The sequence below is a fragment of the Syngnathoides biaculeatus genome, chromosome 12 (assembly GCF_019802595.1).
Source record: "Syngnathoides biaculeatus isolate LvHL_M chromosome 12, ASM1980259v1, whole genome shotgun sequence".
NCBI classification, from domain to species: Eukaryota; Metazoa; Chordata; class Actinopteri; order Syngnathiformes; family Syngnathidae; genus Syngnathoides; species Syngnathoides biaculeatus.
In genome coordinates, this window is record NC_084651.1 from 19,154,601 (window position 1) to 19,178,470 (window position 23,870).

At 39.8% G+C, this 23,870-nt stretch overlaps 1 protein-coding gene across 2 annotated transcripts in view; it reads left to right on the forward strand.

Annotated features, from left to right (window-relative positions):
• The first annotated feature begins 6,464 nt into the window (after positions 1-6,464).
• LOC133509530 (uncharacterized) overlaps positions 6,465-23,870 on the forward strand; it is a 32,926-nt gene continuing 15,520 nt past the window's right edge. For both annotated transcript variants that reach the window (XM_061836628.1, XM_061836629.1), the window contains exons 1-19: positions 6,465-6,708; positions 6,796-7,303; positions 7,742-7,834; positions 9,420-9,536; positions 13,036-13,182; positions 13,501-13,692; positions 14,407-14,490; positions 14,742-14,860; positions 15,313-15,427; positions 15,510-15,587; positions 15,677-15,792; positions 16,533-16,695; positions 18,932-19,056; positions 19,155-19,248; positions 19,588-19,737; positions 19,864-20,013; positions 20,229-20,485; positions 21,332-21,467; positions 21,729-21,914. In XM_061836628.1, coding sequence (XP_061692612.1) covers positions 6,605-6,708; positions 6,796-7,303; positions 7,742-7,834; positions 9,420-9,536; positions 13,036-13,182; positions 13,501-13,692; positions 14,407-14,490; positions 14,742-14,860; positions 15,313-15,427; positions 15,510-15,587; positions 15,677-15,792; positions 16,533-16,695; positions 18,932-19,056; positions 19,155-19,248; positions 19,588-19,737; positions 19,864-20,013; positions 20,229-20,485; positions 21,332-21,467; positions 21,729-21,914 — 2,934 coding nt within the window. In that variant the 5' untranslated portion in view covers positions 6,465-6,604. The remainder of the gene's footprint in view (positions 6,709-6,795; positions 7,304-7,741; positions 7,835-9,419; positions 9,537-13,035; positions 13,183-13,500; positions 13,693-14,406; positions 14,491-14,741; positions 14,861-15,312; positions 15,428-15,509; positions 15,588-15,676; positions 15,793-16,532; positions 16,696-18,931; positions 19,057-19,154; positions 19,249-19,587; positions 19,738-19,863; positions 20,014-20,228; positions 20,486-21,331; positions 21,468-21,728; positions 21,915-23,870) is intronic.

Consider the following 23,870-nt stretch of genomic DNA (forward strand, 5'->3'; position numbering starts at 1 on the left):
GTGTGTGCGTGCGCGCGTGTGTGTGTGTATTCACGTCAACTGATAAGCATGCAGTCTCATTAGGGAAAATATCGCCAAAGGCATGCATAAAAGTTAAATGTTGAAATTATCTCAATTTTTGAGTAATGACGAAATAGGGTGGGTTTTTTTTTTTGGGGGGGGGGTGCTGACACATCTTGAGGCTGCAACTTATCTTTTAAAGAGTTAAGTTATGTCAGCAAAGGGATTTGAGATGGGCAAGAAAGAAAAGTGATGTTTTTATGATTACTTTTTTTTATTCTCCATTTTCTATCATTTGCAGCTTTCATGTTTTCTTTAAAAATGGAAATAATTTCATTGCAAATGTTTGAGCTGGATTCCAACAGCCTGCGGACGGCCTGCGTGAAGGGTCATTGTCAAGATGGGGATTCAGATCTGTTGAGCTAAGAATTAAGGAATTTTAAAATGTTGAGACACACTGATAAGCATCGGAACCAATGTCTTCGAGTTCATGAGTCAGATGATTCCATGCACCCATGTTCCCATCATAATTCATATTCATTAGATTGAAAACAAATGCATTTTGTTTTTGTCTTCCCATATTACAGTCATAAAAACATTTTTATGAACCATTGTCAGAAACAGATAATAAATGGATGGAAGGAGGGTCTGCGAATAAAAAACAGCCCAGGAAAAGGAAAAGTAGAGTTCAGACTTTAGCTGCTAAATAAAGTGAGGTGAACAAGATATGCATGGCATGTTGCAAAATGTATGTTGAGGTCCAGTATTCAACTTATGAGTTGATACTGTCCACAGTTTGTTTTTTTTTTTACTTGTTTTTTCAATTCCATTTTTATATGAACAAGATTTAAAAAAACAAAATGTAGTTTAATCACACTCTGAAGGCCAAACTTCCTATCTGGGAGTTGATCAGAAGGTCGATGATGCCTTTGTAATGACATGGAGCAAGTGGAAAAGTACAGACCACCCCCTCTCTCTAGCGCTATTGCACGTTCTCCCCTCAGCCGAGGCACAGCTATCGCTCTCTTTTCATGCGGGCATGACATCACCCACGGCCATGTCTTCCAAGTCGTATTTAGCGGCTTGAGGAAAATGGAAGAAAATCTCACAAGGCCTGCGGTGAGAATGCACAGGGACTTTATTAACAACTTGGGCGGCAGTGATATCAACCATCAGACTTGAAGCACACAGGCTGTTACTTTAAAGCCCCCCAAGGAAAAAAGATGGCACCTTTACAGACGTTTCAGATGACAGCAGAGATTTCTCTGATTATTCATGAATTTAGGCTACAGAATACTACACAGAAATGGGATGCAGTATGTGGGGAGGGATGACTTCCAGGGTAAACAACATAAGGAAGGTGTTACAGTAGCCTAATCGGAATTGGTTGGGAGAGATAGCACACCTGGTTCAAATCTTATCTGACAGTGTCTCTGCAAGCAAACAACTTTCTATCCTCTCTAAATATTTACGGGCTCAAGTACAAGCCGTGTGGTGCAATAAAATAGGGAAATGTCATGACGTTTACTCAAAGTACTTGAATTGGATTTGGCTCAAGGTATTTAGATGACATTTTTTCTAAACATGGGTGACAATGCAAAATAGATAAATAAATCTTAATTCCCCCCGTGCCCACACAAGGTTCTGAAATAATGTGGAAGTCTTTTTAAACAGAGTACAAACCATCACTAAATGAAAGAACTAATATTAACAACAGGTAAAATAGATGAATGAGTGAATTGATGAATGCAACCACAAGCCTTCTGAACACCATCTGTCTGTAAACTTCAGAACCAGGGGCGTAGCTACTCATTTGGGGCGAGTCCATCCATGGGGTACTCCACATCCCCGTGTGCTGCACTGACAAAAGTTTTATTTTTCCACTCACCCGAGTTCTTTGGGAATTTGTTACAATTATCTGACAACTTAAATTACTGGATAAAAAACAAACGCCTTATTTTGATCATGTACTATGGTTTCACATTATTAAAAAGTGGTAAATTGACAAAAAAATACTTTAATATAAATACTTTATATTATATGACATTTCTAAAATAAATTATTAATACTCTGATGTTCAGAACTGTGGACACTACAGAGGAATAAAGATGATGAGCCACACTATGAACTTATGGGAAAGAGTAGTGGAGGCTAGACTCAGGAGAGAAGTAAGTATCTGTGAGCAACAGTATGGTTTTGTGCCTAGAAAGAGTACCACAGATGAATTATTTGCATTGAGGATGTTCGTGGAAAAGAACAGGGAATGTGAGAAAGTGCTACATTGTGTTTTTGTAGACCTAGAGAAAGCCTATGACAGAGTACCAAGAGAGGAACTGTGGTACTGCATGCGCAAGTCTGGTGTGGCGGAGAAATATGTCAGAATAGTACTGGACATGCATGAGGGCAGCAGAACAGCGGTGAGGTGTGCCGTTGGTGTGTCAGAAGAATTTAAGGTGGGACTGCTTCAGGGATCCACGCTGAGGCCCTTCCTGTTTGCAGTAGTAATGGATAGGCTGACAGATGAGGTTAGACTGAATCCCCTTGGACTATGATGTTCGCAGATGATATTGTGATCTGCAGTGAAAACAGGGAGCAGGCGGAGAAACAATTACAAAGATGGAGGCACGCACTGGAAAGGAGAGGAATGAAGATTAGCCGAAGTAGAACAGAATATGTGTGCATAAATGTGAGGGGCTGAGGAGGAGGAGTGAAGCTCCAGGGAGAAGAAATAGCGAAGTCATCCACCCTGACTTCAAATACTTGGGGTCAACAATAAAGAGCAATGGAGAGTGTGGTAAAGAAGTGAAGAAACGGGTCCAAGCGGGGTGGAACAATTGCCGGAAGGTGTCTTGTGTTCAATGTGACAGAAGAGTCTCCGCTAGGATGAAGGGCAAAGTTTATAAACCAGTGGTGAGGCCGGCCATGATGTACAGATGAGAGACGGTGGCACTGAAGAAACAACAGGAAGCAGAACTGGAGGTAACAGAAATGAAGATGCTGAGGTTCTTGCTTGGAGTGAACAGTTTGGATAGGTTTAAAAATTAGCTCATTAGAGGGACAGCCAAAGTTGGATGTTTTGGAAACAAGGTTAGAGAGAGCAGACCTCGATGGTTTGGACATGTTCAGAGGCGAGAGAGTTAGTATTTTGGTAGAAGGGTGCTGAGGATGGAGCTGCCAGGCAAAAGAGTGAGAGGAAGACCAAAGAAATGGTTGATGGTTGTTGTGAGAGAGGACATGAGGACAGTGGGTGTTAGAGAGGAGGATGCACGAGATAGGCTTGGATGGAAAAAGCTGTGGCGACACCTAACGGGACAATCCCAAAGAAAAAGAATTCATGCTTTGAGGTCTTTACACTGGCTGCCTGTCCGTCAGATGATAGACTTCAGAGTTTTGATGCTGGTCTATAAATTTCTGAATGGTCTTGGACCCAAATACACCAGTGACCTCTTGACCCAGTATGAACCCTCCAGCCCCCGCAGGTCATCTGGATCTCTTTTTTTTTTTTTTATCAGTTTCCAGAGTCAGAACCAGACATTCCAAACTACTCGAATGCCTTAGATCAGATGAAACACTTAGTGGATTTAATTCCAGATTGAAGACACACCTGTTGTCAGATGTTTTTTTTTTTTTTTTATAAAGATCCATAGCTTTTCAAAATGTAATCATATTTTAACTAGTGATTTTGAATGAATTTTATCTATTGCTCTTATCTCTTTTGTGTTAATTTCAAAATGTTTGTATTTATGTTTTGATGTCTTTGTAAAGCACTTTGAATCACCTTGCTGGTGAATTGTGCTTGCCTTGCCTTGCCTAATATAAGCAAGTGAGATTCAAGATTTTAAACTGAAATAATAATATCATAACCCCAATTTCTGACCTGTGCTACTTTTAACAGGCCTTGCGGGTGCCTTAAGTGGTCATCACGGGCGCCTTAAATGGTCATCGCAGTCAACTATGGGCCTGTGGGCACCGCATTGCTGACCCCTGGTATAGAGTATGAAAAATATGCACAAAACTGCTGCCGTCATCCTGAATCAAAATTACACGTGCAGTAAAATGGAGTAGTCCATTGTCTGAAAAGGGAGAGAAGCATATTGAAATGATCATCATAGATTTTATTTGAGCGAATTAAGACAAAAAAATTATAATAACTCTTAAAGAAAATTTGATTAAATGTTTTTCATGTGATGTTTGGGAGCCTTTGGAAATATCGGGCCTCCAGGCAATTGCCTGTGTTTGTCCTCACCTTTTCATAGCAGGACATAAATCTCTGATTATGATCTACAACGAAGTCCCAACTTCCTGAGATGACTTCATAGTGAAACCAGATCTCTTTCAAAAGCATCGTTACCGTGTCGACTCCAGTGCTGTCATGTGTGTCCCACTGAGTGAATGTCGTCGTCCTTCTGCTTTAACACAAGTCGAAGTATAGATGTATTGCATTCATCTTATCTTCTTTAGGATAGCTGCTTAATGATTTAGAGCTCTTGTGTTCAGGCAAATATTTTTCTCATAAAGGCAAATTGATTTGGTCTTTATTCACCCATAGTAATGGGTATTAAATTTTTTACTGGACAAAATTACTGCATATGTTGGGTTTTATTCTCAAGCTTTATATTCATTTTCTAGTGCAATCATGAAATCAATTATCCTCCTCAGGCATATAATTTTTTTTGTTGTTGTTAATTGTCAGCTACATGTTATGATTATAGTCGTATTATTCTGTGTACTGTATTGTATTTCTGATATCAGTCATAATTTACATATTATGGAAATTCCCCAGTATTCAACATGGAGATAAAGTGTCCAATATATCAGTCACCCAGTCTGACATTTTATGAAAGCAGGAATTAATTAAACAAAAGACCAATTTAAAAAATGTAATCAATGACTCATTGTATGTTGAAATACAATATAATCATGCAGTGACTAAATTGTGAATTGAAACTAATGTTTTGTGCATTAATGGATTTTTACTTGCAGTTTCTTGTCAAAATCAATATCTGAATGGGGAAAAAAAAAAACAATTTGAATAGTAAAGTTGGAGATTTTATGTTGTCTTTTGTTTTTGAATTATTTGACATAAATATATCATAATTTTAAAAAAATTGATAAATCTAAGTAATTCCATCAATGTTTATATTTGTTTCTAGCCTTATCATTTTCCTACACTTTCAAAGTAAAATCTACATTCATTAATCCACCTTCTATGTTGCTTGTTCTCATTTGCAATTGCAGGTGAGCTGGAGATTATTCAGATAACATTTGGCGAAAGGTGGAGGGGTTCTAAGAACTAGTTGCCAGTCACTCATTGGGCTCACATGGACGGACAACTCCGTATTCACACTCACATTAAAGACTATTTAGTCTTCAGTGAATCTAAAATACTATGTTTCGGTGAATGTAAAACACTATGTTTTGGGAATGTGGGAGGGAGCACGTGGAGAAAAATCAAGAGGGAACACACAAAATGTGGCACAAGAAGATGAGAACCCCAAACCTTAGATTTATGAGACAGACATGGTCTCTTGGCCACCTACAGTTACATAAAATTTCGGTTTAGCTCTCCTAACAAAATGTGTAGCATTGTTAGTGGTTTGCTGGAAGATAACCTGAATCTGATTGAAAAGATGACCTCCTGCCCAGGCGCTGCTGTCAAATCAAAGGGCAGAGAAGTGAAAAGTGAGAGTCTCTTTTTTTGTGAAGGTTTTCATCAGCTGCAAGATTGTGTTTTCCTCCCTGCAAATATTTTCGCTGCACTCTGCTCTCCTCATTAATCCCCCACTGCTTCGACACAAGCACCCCACCCCTGACATTCCAATCAGTCAGACCAACATGTGCGCTGCCATCTCGGAGTGTTAGTCAGGGGGGTCAGCATCTGCTTGGCTGCCATTGGCCTTGCACACGTACAACTGCCAGCAGCTCCGTGGCCCAAAGAGATGAGTGACAAGAGGTTCTGTTCCCTGCTGTGTCAAGAACCTGCGTGACAACTGTTTCCTGCAGATGGAGGAAGAGCAAGGCTTGCGCTTGTGGACAGCACGCTCACTTCTGGCCAGACGGCGCTCATTGGTGCATCAGATACTTTCTTCAGAAGAGCTTTGCTGTCTACACACAGATTCTGTGCCTCAGAGTCAGAGTAGGTGTATTTCATTAAGCTGAGAATATTACCTCATTCTGGATAAACTCTGAAGAGTATTCTAACTTAACTCTGTCTCTCCTGGACATTTTTTTTAGTTTTTTTTTGCAGGAGTTTTGACATCCAAAGGCTTCTCAGCCCCCTCCAAGCGCTTGACAGTGAGAAAAAGAGAGAGAATGGAGAGGTGGTGACTTCATCCTCTCTTGAACCAACCCTCTGCTCTCCCCCTCCTTCCAAGAGCCGTTTTTCACTCCAAGCAGAAAGTCATTCAGGCAGCATGCCAGCAGTTTTCATCCTGTTGCGGTCCCTGGTTATCAGGCTCCTCAGTAGCAGTCTGGTAGGCTCGATGGTCCGGTACCTCAGGAGAACCCTCTCTTCAGCCGTCACCCACCTCCGCACATCTTTGCGCCACGTCTGGGACCGTGTCAGCTCCCAAGAGTCCAAGGAAGCCATCGTAGGTTGTGTGCTATGCATTCTCAACATGCACAAGAAGGTGGACAACTGAGCTCCCCCGTCACTTGTTGTTCTACCCTCAACTTGTCAGGAGAACGGAGACTGGACAAGAAGACGTGGTGAGTGAGGACAGTGGGCAGAGGGAAGTGAGAGGCTTTCATTTTCAAAGTGAATTTGGTTTCCAGAACATTTTGTTTTCTCATCAGGACACTGGCCATGTCTGAGAGTATTGTCAGGAAAATACAGCCCTTCACGATTGGGACTAAACTGTCTGTCCCCACTGTGCACAAATGCCAGGAGTTTACGGAGACTTATCTGCAAACCCAGAATCTTGACAACTGCACACGAAAGCAGAACCTGAACTCACTCTACCTCAGTCCACAGCAGGTCTGCGCACATGGCCCCTGCCTGGTCTTGCCCACTAGCCAGCAGGTAGCCCCCGTGAAACACAAACAGGAGGAGATGGCCGCAGAGGACGACCTCAACCAGAACGTCAGCTCTTCCTCTGCTGTTTCCAGATCTATCAAGAAGATTACAATATCTGGGAATAAGAAAAGCCCAGAGAATACAACTTCAGTGGGACTAAGACAGCGATCCATTTTTAGATCCACATCTGAAAATCACAATAACAACAACAACAGTGGAACATCTGATCATAATCTGCCGAGGATTGTGGGAATTAACTGTGAGAGTATACCTAACTCTCATGTCAAGGTACAAGACACAGTCTAAATGTGAATAGCATTTTTAAATAAAATTAAATTGCATGAGCAATGTTTAAGACAGAAGAAGCTATTTACAACAAAGCCACGTTTGTTTTATTCTAATTAAGACTGATCTCAATCTGCCCTGTTCTCGGTTTTAAATGTTTCATTTTATTTTCATAAGACTTAGAGTTCCTTGATTTTTATATTTCATAATATGTATTTTTTTTTTAAATCCAAGTTGCTCAATGCTATTTCATTTTAAAAGTAGTCTTCATGTATACATGTACTGTATCTCCTTTGAGGTTAAATGAGACTTTCATTATTATTTAATTAAATGAAGAGGTCCATGCCTCGTGATGCTCTCTATGGTTATTTTCCTAACATGACAAACTTGCTTTGCTGTATGTTTATAAATACCAACATTGGAATTTGTCTGAAATTATAGGTTTTAGTGAAAACAAAGAGTGGTGACGATCACTCAGCAATGCAGGGACAAAACAAGTCAAAACGAAATGGACCAACCGGTACCATCCAACAGGTAATGAGCTTTTCTAAGTTTGACTTTTAAATTTGGTTGTGCTAAAAAAAAAAAAAAGAGAGAGGATTTATGGATTTATTCAATCTTTTTAAAGAAGTACTTTTTTCTTCATGTTTCAAGTGTTTAATAGGTGTTGGCAAAATACAGTATCTTTATTGAAAGTAGATTTATGTTTTTTGGCCCTGACATTTTTTTTACAACTTATGATTTGTGAGACAGTTAATGCGAGAATGTGACAGTTTCATCTTGTATAGCTGGAACCAAATGTAAAAAGTCATCTGTCAGCAGAAAAAAACCCAATCCACTGTACTGTCGTGTGTTGCGTGACATTGGGCAGAGGTATTGTTATGTTTGGCGAGTTCCTCGTTGAAGTCATCTCTGTATTCCTGTGTGCATGTAGCGCTCTGTTACAGCACACCCTTCAGAGGCAGTGCTCACTGGAAAACATGAGGTCAGTGAAGATGTTAACAAAAGGAAAGACATTCTAAAGTCTGCATGGAGTCCGGCAATAATAATACTGTAACACAGCCATGTGACCTTTTATCGAAATCAGTCATTTCCAACCTTTATGGAGCCAAGGCACATATTTTACAATTGAAAAATCTCATAGCACACCAGCAAACAAAAATGTCACAAAAAGTAGATACACCAATTACCGTACGTACAGTATTCCTGTCATTCAATAGAAGGCCATCCATTTGTTCATAGATGAACAACGACATATTATTTCTTGTAAATAAATTATTTTTAAGCAATCAATTAAAATGTTCCCGCTGCACACCTGAAGAGCGCTCACGGCATATTAATGTGCCCCGACTCGCTGGGAATTACTGATCTACAGCACTTCTTGTTATTGCCTTTTATACCAAAAATTATTTTAAAGACATATCCTCCTGTCTCATTCCAAAAACTTTAACTACTTTTAAATGACTAAAGAAGCAAGTTTTAAACACTTAAAAAAAAAGGTAAGACAATGACTTAATGATCCCCCAAAAAGCGGAACAACAGTTTTTTTTGCAACTCTTGGACTGTTTAATAAATAAGAATCAAAATACCTAAATAAAATAAAAATACACACTACATATTATGTTATAGTAAGAAACTGTTACATTCAATAATTTATTTAACAAAACATTTTTTTCTTTGATTATTTATTTATTTGAGCTGAAGATAAAAACCGACCCGTTGATAAAAAGGGGAATTGAATCTATGTCAAAAGGCAGTCATTGGAGGATCTGCCCGGTTCTTGCTTCCTTCATGTGCCCAGGTGTTTCCCGAATAGAGACCTGCAGGAAGGCTGGTGGGAGCGTCATTTTCATTTTTAAAATGTAATAAAATGCTGACATGGATGGAATTGTTTAGTAAAGTGGCTTTGGGGTGTTTTCAAAATCTGACTGATTGACTGTGCTGGAAGTGTAAATGCTTGTCCGTATTCACGTACTATATTGACTGGCAACCAGCTCAGGGTATTCTGTTGGAATATGATCAAGTTGTCGGATGTGTTTTTCACAAATCCTACTCTCTAACACAGGTATTTTGATTACTTCCATACTGACATTTGAACTTCCTGTTGTCTGAATGGCAGGAGAAAGACCCTCAACGATGTCAGCATCACACACAGAATAAAGAGCTGCCAGATGTTACATCCCAGAGTGACTGCTATACTCAGCAAATATCTCTCTTCAACAAGGAAGTACTACAAGTAAATAACACTTCAATATGAGGTCATAAATTGGTGTTTCTGACAATACTTACCAGCTTACTAACTGCAAATGACAAATGTGAACTTTATTTACCGATAGTTGGGGTTGGGAGGGTAACATTAATAATATACTCCGATCCAGTTTCTACCGTATCTCTTCAGAAATATGGTTAGTTACGTAACGCAAGTAGCATAATATGAAAGTAGTACATGATCAATTTTAATTACTTTTGTTTTTCTCCAATACCAAATATGCTTTTAAAAATAACTTTGATAAACCCTAAGTAAAACTACTCACTTCTTCACCATGAGATAGATATTAGACGCGTAATTCTGAAACATTAACGATGCTTTGTGTCATCATAGGCAAATTTTTTTCATTTATTTATTCCTGGTGACATGTTTAACAGTTGACATTCATAATATTTTGTTTGAATATTCGAGCTGTGGGTGATTTGTGATGGCCGAGGGAATCATTTATTTACAAGCTTATGACAACTGGGGAACTAGCTGCAAGCACCGGGCTAGTTGCCGGATTATAAGGCGCACCGTCGACTTTTGAGAAAATTACAGGCTTGTAGGTGCGCCTTATCGTGCAGAAAATACGGCACTTGTGTGTGACCTCCCCTTATACAGTACTTGAACAAACAGGAACCTGACTGCGTCTCTTAAACCTAAATGGAATACTTGTAGAGCCTTAGTGAATGTCATTGCTTACGTCCATCAGCTTTTTGTCTTGTTGTTCACTGCTGGGAACATGCCATGAAAATCCATGTTACTGTGGAGGTTTTTCCAAACACCATAAAAGTGTCAGAACTTGTTCACTGCAAATTTGGGGGAAAATGCGCCTCAAAAATCAAAACATTATCATGAGTGACCTCACAAAATCTCATGAGAATTCAGCTCAGTGAGCATCTAACTCCCCTAAATGTATTTGTTGTTGTTGCTTTATGTGTGTGAGATGACATTATATGAAGACTGGATTTGGGGAAAAGGAATGTATAATTATATACCAGAAATGGATGTTCCTGCAAGTCTGGTATCAAAGTTGTTTTGAAGGAATTGCTTCTAGCGTAGAAGAAGTTCATTCACTCTAGGGTTGTGGATGTGCTGGAGCCTATCCCAGCTGACTTGTGGCAAGACCCTTAACTGGTCTCCAGCCAATTGCAAGGCCCAAATAGACAAACAACCATTCACACTCACAGACAATTTGGAGTCCCGAGTTAAGTTAACCTGCCATGCAAGTTTATGGACTGTGGAAGGAAACCAGAATACCTGGAGGAAACCCATGGACTGGGAGAACATGCAATATGCTCACAGGAAGGCCAGAGCCCAGATTTGAACCCACGACCTCAGACACGTAAGGCGAATATGGCAAAAAGCCGTCCACAATTTGTTTTTCAAAGTTTCAAAGATTGAACCACTTGGAAGTCCTCTGTGGATTTTTGTATTCCAGTGAAGTTAGTCTTATTCTGGAGAAATGTTTTATTTTAAACCATTTGTAACCACAGAAGTAAAAAGAAGCAAAGCTGTGTTTAATTTATAAGCAATATATTATGCCTTTGAATGGAATGAGCCAAAATATGTGCTGCTTCTTATTTTGTCCCAAGAATTGAATGCGCGGTGTTCAGCTAAAAGGAGACGATGAAGGAAAAGTGCCACAAGTGAAGCAATTATTTAGGGATGAGATCATTGTTTGGCTCCATCTCTTTATGCCTATGGTCCCGCAAGGCTCTGCTGAGCTGCAGAACGAGTCGCGTTATCTCATCCTTACTTCCATGCCATTGGAACTGTGAGTTTGGCAGAAAGACATTTTCTCCAGTCAATCTGTCCAAGAAAGAAGCAGTTTATTTTTAGTAAAAAGCAAGAACTATTTGATGCGTCAAGCTCAGGAAGTGTATGTGTTGAAAACAAAGCGATATCCTATATTCACTAAATGTTAGCAACCTTAATGTCTTCACCCCAGTGGTGCTTGAGCTGAGAACAAACCCTAATAATGTTCTGACAAATTGTTTAAATGTGTCTTCTTCATAGACTTGTTGGGTTTAGATGGAGTTGATTGCCAGTGCTAATGGTTCATTATAATTTTTTTTTTTTTACAATGAAGTGATTTAAAAGCGCCTAATGTTTCAAACTAAGATTTCAAAGACGGTAGCACATAGTGAAACACGCAATCTGTCTGGAAGTCTGTTCTGCAAAACATCACCATGACAAAGTTGGGAAACCTGCGCTCTTACAGTTGCTTTCAGGGCCACGCCGCATTACTGGAGCAGTAAAAAATGTGTCTAAATGGGTGAAATTTTACATTATACAAAATGTACACTTGTGTTCTCGTTTTTACCTTCAGTTGTGAAAATCATGTCTGTCGGACTAAAAGGCTGCCTGAAACAAAGCCAGTTTGCTTTCTAAATACATTCACCGTTTTCAGTGTAGACACAGATTGACAAATTAAAGAAGCACCAATACACACTAAACTGATCTTAGTGGCTTTCCTCAACTGTACATTGAGGCCACTGAGCCATTGTTGTGAAGAGTCGACAGGAAGAAACAGTGGAATCGTAGACTTCCTGTATGAGGTCATTGTGAGCCATGAGAGCCTTCCAGTATGAGGCGATAGCAACAAGCACATTTCGTCAAGCTCTTTTCCTTCTGTTCTACACAGAAATACTTTGGATGCCTCAAGGGGCCCCTAAACATGCTTCTCTAAGGCCCAATGACATCACACATTTTATTCTTGGGCAAAGTGTTATGCAGTGGCTATGTCATGTGCGGGCTTGATGTTAAATGCACAAGAAGAAGTAAGTTTATTAGCGTATGTTTATTATTCAACATTACTCAGTTGAGATATCTTTAGGCACAATGTGTTGACATAGGAATGCCTTATATGAGCATTGAACTTTAATTTGCAATGTAACAAAGTATATATGAGCAGCTCTGTGGAAAATAAAATCTTTACTGATATATATGTATGCACCAACTAGGGTCTTTTTAAAAACTCGAAGTACCAGACTATTAATTTATGTATTTCATCATTCAATGGATCCCTGGCTTCCAGACTGGCAGCTTTATAGCCAAGAAATGATCATTTTCCAAAAGGTTTGGGCTTTCTGCCACCTGCCTTTGAGTTCTTACTCTTTACCTCATTTGCCAGAAAAGCTCAGCTCTGCATGACAAAGCCTTATGCAATTGTGTCCTGGCAGCGGCCATGTGAAACGTCTGCTCTGCATAATGACATTGGAGAACAAAGTGTTTCTTGATGAGTCTGAAGCATTTGAAGACAAGGACTCTTTTCTCCACTGATCAACAGAAATAGAACTGTATTAACTAACACTACACGACCATTTACATTGTTGAGACGTTACACATCTGATATATATTTCAGCAGAAGTCATGCAGTTCTGTAAAACGTGTTAGTGTCTTTTGTAAAAAATACTAAATAAATTTAATGAATAAGGAATTCACTTGTCATAAACTGACTAGGAACAAATGGGCTTTGTAGGCTAAAACGTGGAGGAAAGAGAAACTGCAAGACCTCAAGGATGACTCCAAAATTCAGCGCTGCCCCCTGCAGGACTGGGATGAAGCCTCACAGATACTTCAAAGGGATCTCAAGGACTTTGACAACACCCTCATCCAACTCAACCAGGTAGCCTAATTTATTTTGGACAAGAGAATCATTACCATGTTACTGCTACAATAAAATGTGAATTCACCAGTTTGCTTCAACAGCTCACCAAACAAATTTATATTTTTGAACAAAATGTTTAGAAATTATAGATTGCATATAATTAAACTACCCGGGATAGTATAGAAAACACATCAAAGGATGTTTTTGAGTCTCTTTTTTCCAAGGTTACATACAAAGGTTGTGTAGAGATCTGGAACAAAAAATATTTGCGGCACATGAGGTGGCTTCCGATGAAACTTAGTGAATGATGCGGTATGTTCTTTTCCATTTCAAAAGACGGGAGATCAGCTGATCTGCAAACTGAATCCCACTTCTGACCTTGTGAAGAATCAGCTCAGCCATCTGAAAGACCAATGGAACATTCTGAAACAGACAGCTGTCAGTCAATCCAGGGTTCTGGGAGGTTCCAAAAACCTACAGGAGTTCAACAAAAAAGTGGACAAGCTCGAGACATGGATCAAAGAGAAGGTAAAGTACAGATATTCAGCCCTAGGGCTTCAGGAATTTTGAGCTATTTTACTGTATTATATACCATGTTTTAACAACACCAAATTACAAATGATCAACTAACAACTACAAATATAAACAAATTACTTATTGCCACTTAAATACTTGTAAATGATTCAATAGTGCTATCACATTCACATTCCTATTATCCCATTAAACACCTTTACGTGCATTCTATCATAGTCACCTACCAATTCCTATTTTCTGATCTGATCATAGCATCGGGGGTCATTTTCAGAATTAGATTTAAACCACCAAAAGCACCATTTCTGCAGATAAAATTGGTGACAACAGCTCTAGTGGATAAAAAGAATGAGTAAACTTGAAAATGAATTTCAAACAGCAACATGTGTGTATAATATAAAGAATACAACATAAAAAGGTGTTAAGTAGATCGCACTTCTTTTTTACATTTATTTATCATACTATTATCATATAATTAAACTATGACTAGTGAAAATACCCGGACTTGAATGAAATGGGGTTGATTCCTTTTGAAGGTGATATTTGTAACATTTAGTTTTCACTTCATGTGTTGTTCAACGCTGGTCTCCTTTTGCAGGGGAATATTTCTTTTAATGTCCTTCGTATAATGTGGTATTATTCTGGCGCCTTCGAAAAATGTCTGGTTTCCCAACTAATGGAGGCTATAAATACTTTTATGTCTGCCAACAGGAAGAGGAGCAGTCTCTTGTTAATGTCCTGGGTGAAAGTGTTGACAAAATGCAGTTAACCAGAAGAATTTTAGATTTGAAACAGGTGAGGAGCAGCAATAATAGAGTACAGGGACATTAAAAAAAAGCAATCAAACATTTAACATCAAAGTTAATGGTATATTTAAATCCAATCATTATTTGGTAAAATAAATACACACACACATACACACACACACACACGCATACATAAATATTTTTTCCAGTACTGGTAGTTTCCCAGCCATCAGTAGCTCAAGATGCAGAAAGAACTTCATTTACAGTTTGTTTGCTTGTTTATTTGTTTGTTTACCACAGGATGAGGAGCTATACAGAACCCTCCATGAAGAGATCAATCACATAGCCACCAAAATGGAGAAACAAGGGAAGTTGGATAGTAAAAGCATCTCCAACAGGAGGAAAAATATCAATAAAATGTGAGTGGCCCTCAATATGAACTGATATGTTAGAAGAACCCCGAAAGCCCCCACATTTTTATTGATAATAATTAACAGTCATTCATTCCATCCATCCATTTTCTTCACTGGTTATCCTCACGAGGGTTGCAGGGAGTGCGGGAGCTTATCCCAGCTGTCAACAGGCAGGAGGCAGGGTACACCCTGAAATGGTTGCCAGCCAATTGCAGGGCACATGGAGACAAACAGCCGCATTCACAATCACACCTAGGGGCAATTTAGAGTGTTCAATTAATGCTGCATGTTTTTTTTTTTTTTGGGGGGGGGGGGAGAGAGAGAGAGACAAAGAGACAGAGAGAGTAAGTAAAATATGTAAAATATAAGCAATTCTAAAAAAACACGATTTTTGTTCAGGATTTTGAACGGGGACAGAATGGTACAGTCACAGATGTTGTCTTCTGCTATGTGTGCAGGTGGCTAAAGGTGCAACCTCAGATAAAAAAACACCAAGACAATCTTCATCTTGCACTGGAAGTGTCATCATTTTACCAGCAGGCTGACAATACATTATTTTCCATAAATAACATGGTATTCCAGTTTGTTTTCATTATGTATTTTGACTGCCCAACACATGGGAATGAGCTCATTGAGATCTCTGATTTTATCTCAGATGAAAAGTACATGTCCCTCAAAAGAATCCGGCCTTTTCGGAGACAGCGAAATCCGTGACATTGCCAGTCAAATCATGGTAGGAAATATATTTTCATGTATAAAAGAGCATTGCTGAACCTTTAAGTATTTTGCAGAAACTCAATATCTGCTGCTCATGCCTGTTAGATGCTAGATGTGACTGTGTCCCAAATGTCAAATCTCCATCCTGCTTTGGCTGCCGGTGTAACACAGAAGCAGAGGGAGGTCAGGGACTGCTGGGTTTCTCTCCAGAAGGTTTTCAGGTAGGCAAGGATATCAAGATAAGAAACTATGGTAGCCCTGTGAACTCACCGATCATTTCACACGCACACTTTTTTCGTCGTCATCATCATCATTATCAATGGCTTTGCTGTGTTTTTCTGTTGTTACTAAATGCAAATACAGGCTTGGCTAAATTTCAGGCAAGAACCAGTCTCCATGTCTGGGGGTAGTCCAACACAAATACATGAAATCTTTTGAGATCAGTAAAATGTCAATCATGTAAATGAGTGTTCTTTAATGATCAAAATGAGCTCATTTCAAGGCAGATGATGATGTAACAAGTTTAGTGTACTATATATAGGATGCCAAATTAAAAGGAAAGGCAGAGTAAAATTCATGTAGAAACAACAAGCAGATGGGCTCTACAGTAACCGCATCTCAACCCAAAAGAACACCCATGAAGATTTTGGACCAACATTAGACAATGCTCTCCACCACTGTCATCTAAACAGTAAATGAGGAAATATCCTTGGGAAGAAGCATGCTCATCCCTGCCCAACCATAAAAACCCTTCCAGACTGACAGCATGTCCTACTGGGGGACTAGCTTCAGTTCCATAAATGACGTAAACGCTGTTGTATAAACTCTGTGCTTTGGCTATTTTAAATCCAAAAGACACAAACGCTGGCAGAGAATTCACAACCATAATTGGACTTTATTGTGGGCCTCGATACGCGGCTGTCAGCACAAAAAGAAATCTCTCGCTCTGCTCGTCTTGCAGGAGTGACCGGACAAGCCTCCCGCCAGTGGGCTCAGCAGTCACCAGGGAAGATGCTGACCCCTTGACATCAACCCAGGAACTTCAATGCAGCATGGGAAAAGAGAGTCAAACGACCGTGGGAAAGCAGGGTGCAGAACGACAGCGCAATGGTGACGACTATATGGTAAGCAGCAGTGTTAGTATTACAAGCTGTTACTGGTGTGACCACACTCCAGCCCTTAGCTAGTCGGGGAAATATGCCATCAGTGCCAGCAACATCTGTTGCCACCACACATAAAGTGCCAGATCAGATGGTTAGGAAAATGTCTTATTTATAGTTTGTGAGGGCTTTTCCTTAATAACAGTGTAGTTGGGGTCAGATGTGAGCACTGGTTCCACATTGACACCCAACAAGCATGTTTTCATTTCTACTATCTGCTAATACAGTACAGTTACATCACCAATTTTCCCAGTTGTGAGGTGGTCCCAAAATTAATATACTTTTAATACCACTCTGTCTCGAAATATTATGTATGTATGTAAGCTTTTAGATGTGAGCCCTGTGTGAAGAACTTCACAAGATTCCTTGAAAAATGGTGAGCTCTAACTAACATGCTGAATACTGGGCCAGACCAAACACACATTCACCTTCACCAAAGTCCAACATCGCCTTTTACTTTATGATATAATAACATCCTGGCTCAACCTCCATAATGAAGTTCAGCCATTAATGCTGGGTCAATCCAGGATGAGTGGATGACGAATTTAAATTATATTCTGACTCCCATCTCAGAAAGTTATTGAGTATTTGATTTTTGCCACATAGTCTTGGCTGGGCAGAAACTTGTAGTGACAAACTGCAAGTATGGCCTCAGAGGAAAAATTTTATTGTGTAGTTTAACAGTAATAATGTGTGGTTTGTATAAAAAAAAATACTCAATACAGTATGTTTTCCTGTCTCAACATTCTACGAGCAAATGCATGTACCAGTAGTTCCTGTACGGTCAGTATATCTAAGGAAGTCCTTAAGCCTTTCAATGATGAAGCGTCCCATGAATGTAAGAGAGAAAATTCACTCTTTCCATTCTCTTTTTTGTTTTCTATTCAACTTTTTTTTCCCCCTGCTCATTTCTAGGCTTTGGCTGGTGCATTGTAACTAACAAGGGCTAGTGAGTCTAGTGAGCTGTGTTCGTATACTTGTTGTCTTGTCATCCTAAGCCCTCTCACACCTGTAGGTTTACTGCCATCAACTGAATCCCGTGACTTTCCTTGAGTTTTCCGTGTGCTTCTGTGGGAGCTTCCTTCATTAGCCTTTACAGTCCCTACAAATGTCATCCATCCGTCCATGTCCAACCATTTTCTACACAGTTTATCCTCATTAGGGTCACCTAAAGGCAGCCAATATAAAGCCAGGAATAGCCACCAATTAAGTAGTAAAAATCATTTGTCACTTATTTTCAGTGTTTCAAATGAAGCCCCTGTGTGTGCTTAACTGATTACAGCTGGACAGGTTTGTGTGTGTTAGCAGACGGACATTGGTATGCAAATAGTGTTGATAGCGTGCATTGTGCATAAATATATCCACTCATCAAAAGTATTTTGGTTGCCTGTGTGTACATTATGAACTGTATCCCTGTGTTTCTGACTCACTTATGGTGCATTCAGTGTGGGTGCCAGTAGTACAGTCTCTTATTGCTGGAGGTAAACACGAAGATCATTTGTTTCTGTGGCTAAGTGCAGCCAGATGTGAGGCCTGCAGACCAGATGGACTCTGTGTTAAGTGATAGTTCTTGGCTGACATCACTTTATCGGAAGACACTCACGAGGGGATCAGTCAGAAACAGATGAGGTTCAACACTACTTTAGGGAGAAGTGTCTTGTTAAAAGAGATGGTTGGATCAGGTCTGTAAAGCGGAATACCACTTCAAAGGACTCACTTGCACTGTCTGACATCATCCCTTTCAAAATCTATGCATGTTGGGCACACTTGAGGGGTTGTTTATATTATGAAGGATGGAAAACAGAAGCCATTGTGTAGGGAATGAATGTCGACTCTATTAATCTCATTTGTCGTGGGATGTGAGAGCTAAATCAAGGGTTAGATCCATGACAGCGCTGGATGGCTGTCTTCCTCTGTGTTTGTTTACCGAAAAGTTTCCCTTTCTGTGGAATTAGTATTCATGCACAAAGTATTTTTCTACCCTGTGCTGCAAGTGTTGTGTAGTGTGTCTTGTCAGGTTTATTTTCACTGAGTAAAACAATAAACTTTGTAATTAGCTTTGTGGCATTCATTTAATTTTAACAGTACATGATTTCCTGCCTCCAGCCATTCCCATTAGAAGTGAGCTAGCCTCAAGGTTGTAGCATGTTGCCAATAAATTGTATCTTACTTTTGATGATTTATATATTTTTTCCACCAGAATATATCCGTATGTTGTGGGAGTACTAAGCAAAGCCAGGCACAGCAATGTGTGAACCACACCTCTTCAACCATGGGAGATTGCCCCGATGATGTCATCATCAGTCCTCAGTCAAGGAGGGAAAGGTAATTTCAGCCGGGCTTCATTCCCTCTCTCTTATGTAATGAGAGGTCTTTATGCAAGTCATAATATGAATTGCATGTCTATCTGTTCTTTCCACCAGGAAGCCGAGAGGTGAGCCCAAGCGTACCACGCTCCCCAGAGGCCACCCACAGCTTCATATTCAGCTCCAGAAATTCACCGTGTCAGCTGACAAGGTGAACCCACCTCTGCCAGAAACACTCAAAAGCACTTTTTAAAACCGGTCTTCCACACATCTATTTCCGTTGCATGAATCGCTTCAAGTTCACGCTCCATTTGAATACGCTGGTTCTCAGATCAGGAAATAGTGTAGCAAGAAATGTCCAAGCTCAGTGGCACCTGGTAAATTTAGGGTTTTTTTGTAGGTCAGGAGTGGAATCAACACTTCATTGAGAGTTCAATAGCTGTGTTGGTTGTTGCTTAGCTAATTCACGGTGTTCTTATTGTGTGAAGACCTATTTTTGTAAGAAAACTTTCCATCATTTAATTTGATTGTTTTTTGCTATGTATTTCAGACTCTGTCCTGGTTAAAGGAAAATGTTTCTCTTGCCACACAAGTGTATTTAACAGCCATTTTCGAGGGACTTGAGGCAGCCAGGAGGTCCCAACATGCAGTGCAACAAGAAATCCTTATGAATAAAGCCAGAATAGAAGTGGTCAAAAGAGTAAGCTAAAAGGTTTTTTAAAATAAGATAATTGCATATGAATTTCATGCAATCCATACCATGAGCTAATCTGTTTTTTAGACAGCTTTGTTATGACTTTCAAATATTTTGAATGCCCATTTTCAGGAGGGCCGTGAGTTGGTCCGTGCACAGCACCCAGGCTGCACTAAGATAGAACAGTTCCTCAGCCAGCTGGAGATGCTTTGGGAAGAACTGCAGAGGAGGCACCAGAGGAACTCTGTGTTCCTGCAAGCCTCACAAAACCCGGGATTTAGGGTAACTTTCATCTGACAATCTGTATCTTTTGTCTCAGAAGTTCACTTATGGGCTTTTAAATTCATCAAGGGATTGTGATTTTATTTTTTGTAATGAATAATCATTTCATTATAAGTGACAAATTACTTACAGAACTACCCTGCTCATAACAGGTTAAATATTTTTCAATGAAACCTCTCTTACAGACACTGACATTCTGCTTCTTTACTACAAAGGTTGTTAAAGTACTGAAGGCACTTGGAAGCCTGGAGTCCTGGCTGGAGTCTGTGGAGCTTTCCACGAAAGAGTCATTGCTAGGCAATGACCCTGAAAAAATGCCAGTTGCAGAACGAGAGAGCTGTTTTCTGGAGAAAGAAATAGCCATTTGTGACCTGGAACTCAAAGCTCTTAGAAAAGTGGTGGAGGCCCTGCATGGACACAGTCACCCCCACACACGTGGCTTGAAATCACGTATAGAAGAGGTGGACAGAAAGTAAGTCATTATTTGAGATCTCATTTATCGTAATTTAAACAATGAAGTTGCATGCATTACTATGCAGGCTGCTAGAGCCAAACGTTCGAGCAGGTTACAATGTTGTGTTTGTCAGTTTTAATTTCAATATTTTATTTAAATCATCATTAAGACAAACAAGTGCATATGGCCTACATAGATTTTTTTTTCTAGACATGCTCACCCTTAAAAGCATTGGGCTTAGTCATTTCTGATTCATGGAGGACATGATGTCTGAACCGTAGTCCTGACATCTACTTCCTCACCACACAGTGGATGTCAGACTCACCCTTTCCGAGCATCTTACTCAGGCTGACTTATAGCAGAAAAGTTGTTGCCATGGACACTCGGTACAAATTGGGATTTAGCTGTATTATTAGATGTACCTATACTCATAAAAACCAGACTGAGAAGAACATGAAACTAACGAAAGAAAACAAAGAGTGGTAAATATTTCCATTGAGGTTTTTCAGAGTAGGTAATGAGCTAGGCCTGGAATAGACACCTCAAGAAAACGCTCACTAACCCGGACTTGGGCTGGTGTCATTTATTAACATTGAATGCAATCAACTTCAAGATGTTTAATGTGGAAAAATATCCTTTCACATCACAAAAGTAAATTATGCACACGTGTCAGTATAATTTTGCTCTGCAGTAGATATGTTTATTCTGTTTGACACGACTACATCAAAACATCATTCTGGCAGGGTAAAATAAACTCAGATAATAAATGGAGTGTGTGAAATGTGGTTGCTGAAAGGTGGTGGGCTGGGAATGCAGGTGATGATTAAGGAGTGCCTGATTTTCCAGTGTACCAAATGTTTCCAGGTACCAACATGTTCTAAGTGCCCTAACTCGCCAAAGCTCAAAGCTGCAGGACACGTGCATGCTGACTGAGTTCTTGGAACGTGTGGAGCTGGGGGAGAGGAGGAAGCTTGACAGTAGTCAATACAGCTCAGATCAGGTGTGACGTACTAAAGAACATTATTGAATTCTTTTAAAGCGCTATACTTTGTGTTTTTGTAAAGCCTTTGTCCATATAGGAACTACTTTGAAATGATGTGGAAAGAGTAGTCGACATTGTTGATGCTGACTATCACAAGCTCTTTTTATAAAATATAAGAAAACGACACTCACACTAGGCATGAATACAGATCCCAAGGGTGTGAGAAATGTTCATTTATGAAGTAATGTACATCAAGTATAATAATATTTCTGTGTATAGCCTTGCCACAGTAAAATCTCATCAATTGCTGACTTGGTGGGACTTCAAAGCAATGGTGAGTGTGATCTGAGCGTGGTTGACCCTGTGGAGGAACCGAGAGAGGCCGTGGTCATGCTGAATGAGAACGTGAGGGAAAGATGGCGACCACAGAGTCATGAGCAGTACATACAGGAGCTATTGAACAAGGTGAGAGAGGAGAAGAACAAGAATAGAAATTCATGTACCCTTAGAAATAAAGCTCTTCAATTACAGTATTTCGATCACATCAGCTGGACAAATAAACATACAGTAGTGATCAAAATAATAGCAGTCTAATGTGACTAACCAGATTAATCCATGTTTTCAGGATGTCAAACAAGTTACCAGTAGGTGAATTAGATTCTCAGAAAACCAACAAGACCCAGCATATACATACTCTTAAGGCTGTGCAATTGGGAAATTTGTTGAAAGGGGTATGCTCAAAAAAATAGCGGTAGGGCATTCAATCAGTGAGGTCATCAATTTTGTGATAAACACATAAAATCAGGTGACCCCTAATTAAGGATGAAGCCAGCACCTCTCGAACATTCTTATTGAAAGCTCAAGGAAAATGGGTCATTCAAAGCATCGTTAGAATGAACAGCGTGCTTTGATCAAAAGGTTGATTAGAGAGAGGAAACCTCATAACAAGAGGCAAAAAGTTATAGAGTGTTCTAAAATGATCTCAAATGCCTTAAAATGGAGAGCAAAACCAGAGACAGGTGTCAGAAAACTGAAGACAACCATCAAACAAAGCAAAGGATCAGCCAATGATCAGCTCCAGGATAATCAATCAGTCTGGAGTTACTTGTAAGTACTGTGACAGTGAGAACATGCCTGTGTGAAGATAATCTATTTACAAGAATCCCCTGCAAAGTCCCTCTATTAAAAAAAAAAAAAAAAAAAAAAGCATGTGCAGAAGAGGCTACAATTTGCCAAAGAACACATCAACCTGCTTAAAAAATCGAGGAACATTTTGCAGACTGAAGAGAATAAAATTGCTCTTTTTGGGTCCAGGGGCCACAGACAGTTTGTGACACCACCCCCAAACTCTGAATTCAAGCCACTGTACACAGTGAAGCACGGTGGTGCAAGCGTCATGATATGGCCATGTTTCTCCTGCTATGGTGTTGGGGCAATTTATTGCCTACCAGGAATCGTGGATTAGTTTGCATGTCAAAATACTTGAAGAGGTCATGTTGCCTTATGCTGAAGAAGACATCCCCTTGAAATGGGTGTTTCAACTAGACAATGACCCCAAACAAATGAGTAAACATGCAAAATCTTGGTTCCAAACCAACAAAGTTCATGTCATAGACCCCAGATCTTAATCCAATCGAGAACTTGTGGGGTGACATAAAAAATGCTGTTTCTGAGGCAAAACCAAGAAATGTAAATCAATTGTGGAGTGTCATTAAGGAATCTTGGAGTGTAATAACAGGTGAAAGGTGCTACAAGTTGGTTGACTCCAGCCACATATACAGTACAGTGAAGAATATAAGTATTGGAACACCCTGCTATATTGCAGGTTCTCCCACTTAAATCATGGAGGGGTCTGAAATTTTCATTGTAGGTCTGTGTCCACTGTCAGAAATAATCTAAAAAGAAAAATCCAGAAATCACAATGTATGATTTTTTTTAACGATTTATTTGTGTGGTACAGCTACAAATAAGTATTTCAACACCTGTCTATCAGCTAGAATTCTGACCCTCAAAGACCTGTTAGTCCGCCTTTAAAAGTCCACCTCCAGTCCATGTATAGTCTTGAATCAGATGCACCTGTGTGAGGTTGTTAGCTGCATAAAGACACCAGTCTACCCCATACAATCACTAAGACTCAAGGCAATGACATGGCCAAAGACACCAGAGACAAAATTGTACAACTGCACGTGGCTGGAAAAGGCTACAGAGAAATTGCCAAGCAGCCTGGTGAAAAAAGGTCCACTGTTGGAACAATAATTACAAAAATGGAAGAAGCTAAACATGACGGTCAATCTCAATCGGAGTGGAGCCCCATGCAAGATATCACCTCGTGGGGTCTCAATGATCCTTAGAAAGGTGAGGAATCAGCCCAGGACTACATGACAGGACTTGGTCAATGACCTGAAAAGAGCCGGGACCACC